Consider the following 12,724-nt stretch of genomic DNA (forward strand, 5'->3'; position numbering starts at 1 on the left):
TCAATGGCCTTTAGCCTCAATGGCCTTTGTTTTAGCCTCAATGGCCTTTGTTTTAGCCTCAATGGCCTTTGTTTTAGCCTCAATGCCCCGTGTTTTAGCCTCAATGGCCTTTGTTTTAACCTCAATGGCCTTTGTTTTAGCCTCAATGGCCTTTGTTTTAGCCTCAATGGCCTTTGTTTTAGCCTCAATGGCCTTTGTTTTAGCCTCAATGGCCTTTGTTTTAGCCTCAATGCCCCGTGTTTCAGCCTCAATGGCCTTTGTTTTAGCCTTAATGGCCTTTGTTTTAGCCTCAATGCCCTTTGTTTTAGCCTCAATGGCCTTTGTTTTAGCCTCAATGCCCCGTGTTTTAGCCTCAATGGCCTTTGTTTTAGCCTCAATGGCCGCCTCAATGGCCTTTGTTTTAGCCTCAATGGCCTTTGTTTTAGCCTCAATGGCCTTTGTTTTAGCCTCAGTGCCCCGTGTTTTAGCCTCAATGGGCTTTCTTTTAGCCTCAATGGCCTTTGTTTTAGCCTCAATGCCCTTTGTTTTAGCCTCAATGGCCTTTGTTTTAGCCTCAATGGCCTTTGTTTTAGCCTCAATGGCCTTTGTTTTAGCCTCAATGGCCTTTGTTTTAGTCTCAATGACCTTTGTTTTAGCCTCAATGGCCTTTGTTTTACCCTCAATGGCCTTTGTTTTAGCCTCAATGCCCCGTGTTTTAGCCTCAATGGCCTTTGTTTTAGCCTCAAAGGCCTTTGTTTTAGCCTCAAAGGCCTTTGTTTTAGCCTCAATGGCCTTTGTTTTAGCCTCAATGGCCTTTGTTTTAGCCTCAATGGCCTTTGTTTTAGCCTCAATGACCTTTGTTTTAGCCTCAAAGCCCCGTGTTTTAGCCTCAATGGCCTTTGTTTTAGCCTCAATGGCCTTTCTTTTAGCCTCAATGCCCTTTGTTTTAGCCTCAATGCCCCGTGTTTTAGCCTCAATGGCCTTTGTTTTAGCCTCAATGGCCTTTGTTTTAGCCTCAATGGCCTTTGTTTTAGCCTCAATGGCATTTGTTTTAGTCTCAATGCCCTTTGTTTTAGCCTCAATGCCCTTTGTTTTAGCCTCAATGGCCTTTGTTTTAGTCTCAATGCCCTTTGTTTTAGCCTCAATGCCCTTTTATTTTAGCCTCAATGGCCTTTGTTTTAGCCTCAATGCCCAGTGTTTTAGCCTCAATGCCCCGTGTTTTAGCCTCAATGACCTTTGTTTTAGCCTCAATGCCCTTTGTTTTAGCCTCAATGCCCCGTGTTTTAGCCTCAATGGCCTTTGTTTTAGTCTCAATGCCCTTTGTTTTAGCCTCAATGGCCTTTGTTTTAGCCTCAATGGCCTTTGTTTTAGCCTCAATGTCCCGTGTTTTAGCCTCAATGCCCCGTGTTTTAGCCTCAATGGCCTTTGTTTTAGCCTCAATGGCCTTTGTTTTTGCCTCAACGGCCTTTGTTTTAGCCTCAATGGCCTTTGTTTTAGCCTCAATTTCCTTTGTTTTAGCCTCAATGGCCTTTGTTTTAGTCTCAATGCCCTTTGTTTTATTACCTCAATGGCCTTTGTTTTAGCCTCAATGGCCTTTGTTTTAGCCTCAGTGCCCCGTTTTTTAACCTCAATGCCCTTTGTTTTAGCCTCAATGCCCTTTGTTTTAGCCTCAATGGCCTTTGTTTTAGCCTCAATGACCTTTGTTTTAGCCTCAATGACCTTTGTTTTAGCCTCAATGCCCCGTGTTTTAGCCTCAATGGCCTTTGTTTTAGTCTCAATGCCCTTTGTTTTAGCCTCAATGGCCTTTGTTTTAGCCTCAATGGCCTTTGTTTTAGCCTCAATGTCCCGTGTTTTAGCCTCAATGCCCCGTGTTTTAGCCTCAATGGCCTTTGTTTTAGCCTCAATGGCCTTTGTTTTTGCCTCAACGGCCTTTGTTTTAGCCTCAATGGCCTTTGTTTTAGCCTCAATTTCCTTTGTTTTAGCCTCAATGGCCTTTGTTTTAGTCTCAATGCCCTTTGTTTTATTACCTCAATGGCCTTTGTTTTAGCCTCAATGGCCTTTGTTTTAGCCTCAGTGCCCCGTTTTTTAACCTCAATGCCCTTTGTTTTAGCCTCAATGCCCTTTGTTTTAGCCTCAATGGCCTTTGTTTTAGCCTCAATGGCCTTTGTTTTAGCCTCAATGGCCTTTGTTTTAGCCTCAATTGCCTTTGTTTTAGCCTCAATGGCCTTTGTTTTAGCCTCAATGCCCTTTGTTTTAGCCTCAATGCCCTTTGTTTTAGCCTCAATGCCTCGTGTTTTAGCCTCAATGCCAAGTGTTTTAGCCTCAATGGCCTTTGTTTTAGCCTCAATGCCCTTTGTTTTAGCCTCAATGCCCCGTGTTTTAGCCTTAATGGCCTGTATTTTAGCCTTGTGTCTCATTATTGATGCTCTGTGTTTCAGCCACGATGAATTGTGTTTCAGCCACATTCACATCACTAGTATAGGCCATTCTCATGACATTGCCACAAAGAAATAAAGAGTTTAATACTGTCATCCGTTGTATTGTCTTTAGAATGAAAATAAAGGTTTTAATTATATGTTTATTTAAAAAAATAAAGAAGGGGTCTATCATATTACAGACGCGTATAAAATAAAATAACTAGAGGTTCTAATTTCTTTGAAAACATATTCTTAGATTGAAAATAGCTTTGTTCACGTCTACACTACTGTTAACACTATCGTGTTCGTCATTTCCCGCCTAGCAGATTGCAAGACACCCCTTTCCAAGCAGTTTGTGATTTTTACCAAGTTCTCATGTTCTCGGTACAATGAAGAGGTCATTGACAGACAACTCCGGCCAAACGACTAGCGCCAGCGGGAAACTCCGATCTTTGCAATCAATTTCCGGTGGTGTAGAAGTTGAGTGACGTAGGCAACCAAAGAGCTCAACAAGTTAGGTCAGGCCCAAGCAGAAGGCACGTGTCTCACTACAAATTCACACCACACGAAGGAGGGTCTTAATAGTCTGCCATATTGTTTGACCAGAGAATCTATGCGTGCGGGACAAGACCTAACTACTTATTTTCTCTGAAGACTAAATTCTCGGACTAAATGTTAAGACCTTATTGTAGAATGGTATTATTGGACTGCATTTTTGGACTAAATTATTAGACTCAATCTTATTCCATATGCTATGGAAAATTCGTCCAAGTGTGCCCCTTCTTTCCTAGTGTCATTATCTTATCTTATATATTACAGACGTTACTTAAAAAAAAAAAAAAAAAAAAGAAGATAATTACATCCCACACATTTTATGAGTCAATCAAGTCATGCATGTTAATCAATGATTTAAACTCTGCTAAGTCGTTGGTTTTCCCGGATGATTCAAGCAACCTATTCTATTCTCTAATGGCACTAGGGAAGAAGGAGCACTTGTATGAATTTGTTCTAGCGTATGGAATAAGAAATGTGCCTCTAGCTTTGTGTGACTAGATTATTGGTTTAAATCTTCTGACTGTTGTGGACTGAATCTTTTTTTCAACAAGTTATAACACTAACGTTTTGGATTATATTTGTGGACTAAAATTTTTGACTAAATTATTGGTCTAAATTTTCAAACATTTAAGACCGCATCACAAACCAAGAGATTGGAGCCAAGGTTACTGCTGCGATTGGTTCCCTTGACGGCCTGCTAACTATCGTAAAAAAAAACACGCAATCTAAAAATCTATGGTCATATTACAAGGTCTTCGGGAACAGTACCAGGATAAAGAAGAAGAGGCAGACAGAGAAAGCGATGGGAAGACAACATAAAAGAATGGACGGGCCTGCGATTGAAAGAGGTTCTAACTAAGGCTTAAGACAGAGAGGAATGGAGAAAGACGGTCGACAGATTTTACCTAGAGCCCCAACGGTCTACAGACTAAGGGATAGGTAAAGGTAAAAAAAAAAGGTAAATTACACATGTAGTTTTAATTAGCATATTATAAAACAAATAGTATTATCATGACTATTATTATAACTTTCTATAGTCTACACAATTATTCTCGTCGCACTGTGGTCTAGCTTTTTTTGTTTGGACATTTTTTTACGGGGTAGGGAGTATCCGGTAGAAGATTCTCGTGCTAGTCTTGACTTTTATTTTCTGGACTTTTTTTTGGGGGGGGGCGGATTTATCTGGAACAGAGGCGGCCTTAGCATTGCGCGGAGCCCCTGGGCAAGTGTCACATCAGGGCCACGAATAATTCTACGATGAGCACTCAGTGACAAAAGATTCTCTTTATCGCGGGACCTCTAATTCGTGGGGCCATGGCAGAGTTGTCCCATTCACCACCCCCCTAAGGCCGCCTCTGTCCGGAAGGAGGTTACCATGCTGCCTTTAGACGACCAGCAAACACAAGTGAGCTCGAGTCAAATGTCTTATTTAAAAACAAACAACTCCTAGTCTACATTGAGAGTTAAACTCAAGCCAAGCAATTGAAGCAGCCAAGTCAGTTACGACACCTACCCTCATTTAAACAGTTTTAATTCATGAATATCGCCAGATATGCAGTTTCTACCTTTTTTTCTGGGGGGGGGGGGGTTACATACTGAGTGATAGTGAACTTGGTTGTTACACTGCAGGTTCAGGCTCAAAACCCCCCACTCCCCCCCCCCAAAAAAAAAAAAAAAACGTACCAAGCGCCCAACTAACCAAAGTTAACTAAAAGCGACAGTCGGCTTTGATGTCAGAAGATGCTAGAAGCTACCATTGCTGTACAGCCTGCATTGCCCCTACACCCAACTTCCAGGATAAGTCTATAGCATTTAAGACTAAGACTAAGATTGCTTTATTGATCCTTATGGAAATTTGTTGTGATTACAAGGACTCTTTTCTCATGCATAGACAACATTGCAACAGAAACATACAGATAAATAGACACAACATAAAGAGCTCATTCAGCGACAACACACAGACATCTTGGTCCTTTTCATGTTTCCAGATCGTAGGGTGGCGTTGATAAAGTCTGACCGAGTTAAGTATTTCTCCCCTCAGACCATTCTTTAAAAAAAACAACTGAATTTTGTAACCCCTTTTAAAAAAAAAAACAATTACAAATTGGATGGAGAGTTTGAACTTAACTTGACAACTTTTAGAGCTGAACTTCCGGAAGTGATTGGGAACAGAGTTTACAATAGAAGCCACGTGACCAGTTCAATAATAAACAAATAGAGAAGTAGGCGTATACACTAAATTCATCTTAATAGGGGTTACCGAAGGGAAAGTTGGACAGCAGGAAAAAATGTTTATGCGATAAATTTGTTTTTAGGTGAGAAATAGCACTGAATCTTTATTTGTAATTTAAAATAAATGATAGATAGATAGATAGATAGATAGATAGATAGATAGATAGATAGATAGATAGACAGACAGACAGACAGATAGATAGACAGACAGACAGACAGACAGACTGACAGATAGATAGATAGACAGACATACAGACATACAGACAGACAGATAGATAGATAGATAGATAGATAGATAGATAGATAGATAGATAGACAGACAGACAGACAGACAGATAGACAGATAGATAGATAGATAGATAGATAGATAGATAGACAGACAGACAGACAGATAGATAGATAGACAGACAGACAGACAGACAGACAGACAGACAGACAGACAGACAGATAGACAGACAGACAGACAGACAGACAGACAGATAGATAGATAGATAGATAGATAGATAGATAGATAGATAGATAGATAGATAGATAGATAGATAGATATTCTCTGCTTATCTCTGTGTTAACCTGCTGGCCGATACAGTGTGGGCAGCTCTGAGCTTAACAGAAGGTGACGAGAAAGAATCGGGGGCAGAGAGAGAGACACAAATATTACATTACCATGTGGGCACTGCCTACAATATTTATTTATTCATTGAGAGAAAATGGGGAATTAAATATGGCGAAATAATGGACCGGTGTGACCAGGCCACGAACTGCGACTCGACACCTCCGCCTAACAGAAACATGGACGTGATCAGCCCAGCACGTAGACACAATATTACAAAGAAAAGTTTATGTAGAAACACAAACTCAAAATCGGCCCCCACTCAGACAGGGTTTTTTATCTTTTTAATGGGAAGCGTGGTCGAGAGGCCAAGTGCGCTTGAACTTGGTTTGGTTTGACTACCTAGAAGGGGGCTGGAGGTTCGACACCCGACTCGGGCTGAGTTGCGTTTACTGAGCTCCTAGAGGCAGTACGGAAAACCAACTCCTAAATACCCCCTCCCCCCCCCCACTGGTCCACATAATAATAATAATAATAAATATAATAATAATAAAAAATAATGAATATCAAAAGCTACGAACTATAAATGATGAAGTTAACAACAACCACATCTCCCCCAATACAAAAAAGAAAATGGTACGTATCGAAAGTGTTGCCATTGCTATTATATTGTTATGAACCTACATTGCGCACTGTCATTAGGTGCGAGACTGTGTACCATGAGGCACAGGACAGAGACACGGAAGGAGAGAGGAAGTCAAAGATGGCCGATGATTAGAGAATAGATGAAAACAAGGACGCTTGTGATGTGATTAGTGTGGCTCTAGATCTAGTTTCTTATTGTTGATTAAATGTTCTATTTAATAATCCTTTCGTTGAGGTTATTTGGCTAAGTTACAGCAATATTATTAGTGGTATAATACTAGGGGCGGACTGGATATATGGGCATTCGGGCAAATGCCCGGTGGGCCGGTACCCAAATGGGCCAGTGGTAGGACCACAGAAAGGGCCGCATGGATGGACTGTTACAGGTTTTATAATATTCTTTTACAAACGGGGCCCTCTTAAATCTCTCTACAGTGTAATTGTAATTTAATTTAATAAATTATTCGAAATAATGTAATAGTACTAGATCTAATAGGCTACATCCGTAGACAGTGCTACTAGTTTGCTTTTAGGGCCTACACCCTGAGCGATTAAAAAGCAACGTAAGGGCTATGTTTTTTTTAATAGAAATATAGATCTCATTGTATGCATGTGAACAGTTATCGATGCTCAAAGTAATATAATGATTTTGAGGACCTATAATTGGATGTCCATCAAAAGATATGTAATTTACGGGCCTGATTGTATAGAAATGCCTGGGCCGATTTTGACACCCAGTCCACCCCTGATAATACCACATTATACTAAGATTTCTTAATGGTATTATATTATCAAATTAGACAATATCTGATGCTATTGAATGATTCCATAAGCGACGGTTTTGTAGATTACCAATCTCTATATCAAGGCATCAAGGAAGCAACGTTTCCTTAGTGAAACTCTATTGTGGTTATTGTAAGTGACACTCCAATTATTTTACAAGAAAACACTGGTTATTAATTGTTGTTTTAAATTATATACTAACTATATACATACTAAATTCATTCTTTCTTTTATAAAGCAAAGGTGAAATTTATTTAAATGTAAGTAGCTTGTATTACCTTGTATAACAGAAACAAAAATATTTAGAAAATAATTTTATAACATTATTTTAGAAAAAAAAAACAGTTTTCGGACAATCACCTCCATTATCAATTTAATATCGTCTCGTGTTTTGTATTTGTTTTGTTTTGTTTTTTTACTATTAATACTGATTAGTTCTAAAAATGAAGAATTTTTACGAATAACTGCTTGCATATTTAATTTTAACAATTAAATGTTTCGCTTTCAGAGGGAAAAAAGCCGTTACATCAGAACGTTAAAAAGATCTAAAATATCACGATGTTGGATTTTTAATATCTTTTCTAGTTTTTGCAATCGAAACCGGACTGACAGACAGAGAGACCACACAAAACTATTAGCGGCTATTTCCTTTTCGGGGGCCGCTTAAAACACTTTCTGTTGGACACCTATCCCGCATGGGGAATGACTGCATGCCAGAGGTGATTTTTTTGCGAGCTTAGAGGACGGTTTAACAGAGGTGCTGCAGGAAGCGCTATAAAGAACAAGCTTTTGCGCCATTTTTGCCTAGCTGGCATAAAAAGCAGCTGAATGCAGATGTTCTTTGAAAGAGTCAGCTGGAGAGCTCTCTCGAAGGTCGAGGGACACAGATTTGAGGTCCACCATAAAAAATATTTGCCTTCTGTTTTCTTATTTGGACTAGGTTTAATTATAGTTCGTCCTTCTTGATTCGATGATGACCACTTTTGTCATCCAGGGAGCTGAGGGCTTTGCACTGGGGTTTTGTGCCTCATCATCTGGCTGGTGAAACCTATGTGAGCCAGATATGTTATTCCAGCTGGAGCTAGTGTTATTGGCCTTGCTTTTCTTCTCTGGAGTTTTTCTTCTGCCAACGTTGTTCTCTTTTCCTCAGCAACTTGTGCGCCAGTTTTCACAGCGCGACGCCGTGATGCTCTGTCATGTGCCTCTGTTTCCCAGGTGGCTGGGTTTATGCTGAACGCTTTCAGAGAAACTTTGAGAGTGTTCCTGAAGCGTTTTCTTTGTCCAGCTTGTGAGCGCTTACCTTCCCTAAATTGGCCATACAGGAGTCGTTTAGGGATGCGGCGTTCTTCTATTCTGCAGACGTGTCCTGCCCATCGCAGCTGAGACTGCATCAGGGTTGTATGGATGCTTTGAAGACCCGCTGTTAGGAGGACTTCAGTATCTGGTATTTTCTCTTGCCATTTGCCATTCAGTATTTTTCTCAGACATGTCATGTGGAAGTGGTTCAGTTTCTTTGCATTATACTGTACACTGTCCACGTTTCTGAGGCATAGAGCAATGTAGGGAGGATGACAGCTCGATAGATCCCTAGCTTTGTATTTGTGGTGATACCTCGTCTGTTCCAGACATTTTTAGACACTCTTGTCATAGGATGCACTGGCCTTGACGATACGCAGGTCGATTTCATTATCAATCTTTCCGTTTCTAGAGAGTGTGCGGCCAAGATACTGTTTTCTTATTTGGACTACGTTTAATAAAGTACTAGCTATTTACAGCTTCCCATGTCTGATTGATTTTGATGTATGCAGTTGGATAGCAAAATAGTTCTAGTTCTAGGAACCGTCGCTTTGTCCTAGTGGAGTCTCTTGTTTTCCTGCTGTGGCTGTGGCTGTGGCTGTGGCGAGTGGATCCAGTTAGCTTCACACCATTTATTTCAAAGATAAACATTTCATGACTTCAAGTGGGGGGGGGGGGATCACAATAGTCGCAACGTTCTTTTTTTCCCTAACGTTAAATTTAGAAATCTTAGTTGTACAATGTAATTTTATATGTAATTTTATATGTAATTTTATATGTAATTGTAATTTTATATGTAAAATTGACATGCGTTGACATGCGTTTTTAACTTAAATTCATTAAAAGGCACATTTTCTAAACCGAGTACTCTACTATAACCAGGGTTTACACCGCTTGGTGTTTCGCTTAATGTTTACTCAGCGTGACCAGTGGCGTCACAAGGGGGTGCGCGAAGTGGGACGGGGAGCAGTTCGAATCCTAGTGAAGACTGGGTTTTAAAATTTCGGGATCTTTGGGCGCCTCCGACATTAGTTGGGGAAAAGTAAAGGCGGTTGGTCGTTGTGCTGGCCACAGAAACAGATGACCTTTACTATAGAATGCAAAGTCTGATAGGAGAACTTTACTAGGTATGGATGCAATGTGTCGATGGGGGGCATTTTTATTCAAATCAATTAATTATTAAAGTTTTAGTGTCGTTAGGTGTACAGGTATCTAACAACACCATAGACCTGCGTGCATTATAGGCTGGGGAAACAGGACGCACAGGAAGCGTACAATTTAAAGCAAAAGATTACTTTAAATTCTTTAATTGAAAGGACGAAATTAGTTCATTTAACAGAAGGTAAAAAGGGATAACCATGGTTATCGCACATAGTGCTACTTTCTGTCAGAACCTGCGACGCTGTTGAGCCCCAACGGTGTATGCCCATGCCGTTCTCTTAGGATACATCAGCTGGAGGGAAAGGGGGGAAATAGCTGTGTGGGCGACATCGTCCCGACCTTAGCTAGTGCCCAGGCTCATAGTGTTCATCTCGCTCGTTTCGATGAGATAATCCATTAGTTACTTCGTGACTGAAGGAGGCAATCTATCTATCTATCTATCTATCTATCTATCTATCTATCTATCTATCTATCTATCTATCTATCTATCTATCTCTATCTATCTATCTATCTCTATCTATCTATCTATCTATCTATCTATCTATCTATCTATCTATCTATCGATCTATCGATCTATCTGTCTGTCTGTCTGTCTGTCTATCTATCTACCTTCAAGCATAAAGTAATGCTATAACTAAACACACATAATATTGAACTAACTATGTCTCAATACAATATAACTACAGAAAAGAAGCAATTTTAAGAATAGTCTGAGAAATAGGCTTCCTTCTTTCTTTTTTTTCTAATCGCTACGGCCTTCTGCTGTGGTGAGGTATGTTTTTCCAATGGTTGGATGTGTTGCTGTTCCTTAGTCTAAACATCAGCCGGTGGGTGGGGGTGGCATGGTGGCACGGAAAAATCGGTGACGTCATGGCGCGCGCTTCAAAGAACACAAATTAGCACGTAAACATTCAGACGATTATGTATTTGTTGTTCCTCGTGCGGGCAGGCGCGTGCAGAGCGTATTTCCTTACGCGTGGTGTCTTTTAAGTTCGCTTAACTCTTTCTCTCCGTAATTATTTACCACATTCTGGTGGAATCAACGCTGGTATCGTCAGTTAGGAGAGAAAGAGTTAAGAGATTTTTGCGCAGAATAAAAACATTATAGAGTGCAACTATAATTAAAAAAGTGAAGCTAGTTGCGTTGTAAACGAAATAATTAAAACCAGAGTCGAAAGTTTTGAGAGGAGATATCGGATGCAGATCCTGTTTGAACAATACTGATCACCAGTGAGCACCAGTCCCCATAAGGTACACCATCAGTGGTCGAGGCAGGCAGCTGACACCCTGGCTTGGAAAAAAACACACACTGATAAGTGTGAGTGTGTGTGGGTGTGTGTGCTTATAAACAGAAAAGTTCTATTTTTAGAAATGCAACAGAAATAGAAATGCTAAGCTGCAAATTTTCCACAGCGATCAGAGTTTTATTTTCACCTTTGTTACCTCCCTGCTAATTAACCCCCCTTCACAAACACACACAAAACTCCTTCCAGTGTTACGTCACCTGTAAAAAATAAATAAATAAAATGAGGTCAGTGACCTAGCGCAATGTCGACACATTATATTTTAAAAATAGAATCCCGTCATAATTGCCAACCATATTTCTCTTCGACGGGATTACAATAAATCAACCCCCAACGGTCGTATTCCGCTGATAATGAGTTTTGAACGTGATACTGACGCCAGGTAGAACCTTTCATTCCATGACGCTACCGGTTCATGTGTTCTGGTGTGTTTTGTTGTTCTATTAATCTACATACTTTGATCAAACAGTTTAGAAAAAATATCAAACTGACAAAATTCTAATTATACATCTCAAATTTGTATTGAAAAAAAAATCTTCTATAAACTTAAGAAAGACACAAAGATTGAGGCACATTCCTCGCTCCATATGCTAGGACAAATTTGTACAAATACTCCTTCATCCCTAGCGCTGTTAGAGCATGGAATGGGTTGTCTTAGCAAGCCAGGAAAACCATTTACTTTGCAAAATTTAGGCCATTGTTCAACATGCATGACTGAATGCATGACGCGTAAGACGTAGTCATTTTCTTTTTTTGAAGTAACGTCTGTATTTTATAAGATAAGATTGTAAGCGCCTTATGGCTGCAGTATGACTGTAGTATTGTATTATTTAAAGATTAGAAGCTTGTATTCAAACTAATTAAAGGATATTGGAAGAATGCCTCTGAACCTACATGACATGTAGTGTGTAGACCTAAATAGTTCCTCTGCCTATGAAAAATGTGTCATCCATTGCGTTTTGATTATTTAGAGTAATATGAAATGAAAAATTACTTACATGAGAATAATTATCTACAGAAATAGATACGGAGCCATGTTTTTTTTTTTATACAAAGTTTATATCAACTCACTCTGTCTGTCTGTCTGTCTGTCTGGTAAAAAAAAGTGTACACGTTATTTATCCAACATCCATACTCGAATCAAGCTGAACTGTAGCACAATTATTTCTTTTACCTGACAAAGCAAGGATCAATAAGAAAGATTAGTTGGATTAGTCCCCTTTATACTTTGTGTAGAGAATTAGGTCGTGGCAATAGATAACTTTTTTTAAAACTTTAGATAACTATAAAACCTTCTATTTTTATAAGCTGGTACGGGGTTTAAAGTGTCGGCTTGAGAAAGCCTGCGACTCAAGTTCGAATTCAAGTCATTCCTGTTTTTTTTAAATGTATTTAAAAAGCGATAACGCTAACATTTACACCTGATTCTTTCTCCCTCTTTCCTTTTTTAACTGGTCCAGACAAGTGATAGAATTAAAGCACATTGAGAAAGTTAAAATCACGAAATTATTATTATGTTAGAAATGAACGAATAGTCATTCTCTGGCGCTGCCAGGGTCGAGTTTCGCTAAAGAGAAACAAAATTCATCGTAGTCCCTTTAACAGTTTCCACTGAGGAATTTTCTGGTGATGTGGCAGGTCTGCAGCAGTACCGCCCTCTGACAGGCAACGAAGATGTTCCTAGGAATGTTAAGGGCCTTGAAGGTGTCTGTGAGGTCAGTTGTTATTATCCCCTCGGTTGATATAACAATAGGGTATATTGTTATTTTGGACAATTTCCATAGACGCTTAATCTCCAAGCC

At 39.6% G+C, this 12,724-nt stretch overlaps 1 protein-coding gene across 1 annotated transcript; it reads right to left on the minus strand.

The window, feature by feature from the left end:
- Positions 1-2,396, minus strand: LOC129925123 (uncharacterized). The gene is made up of 4 exons (XM_056023495.1): positions 2,007-2,396; positions 1,543-1,950; positions 1,214-1,486; positions 1-1,128 (listed from the first exon to the last, which is right to left on the minus strand). The coding sequence occupies exons 1-4, from the start codon at positions 2,394-2,396 to the stop codon at positions 1-3; spliced, it is 2,199 nt and encodes a 732-aa protein (XP_055879470.1).
- Between the last annotated feature and the right edge of the window lie 10,328 nt (positions 2,397-12,724).

Source organism: Biomphalaria glabrata, chromosome 3 (assembly GCF_947242115.1).
Source record: "Biomphalaria glabrata chromosome 3, xgBioGlab47.1, whole genome shotgun sequence".
Classification (NCBI taxonomy): Eukaryota; Metazoa; Mollusca; class Gastropoda; family Planorbidae; genus Biomphalaria; species Biomphalaria glabrata.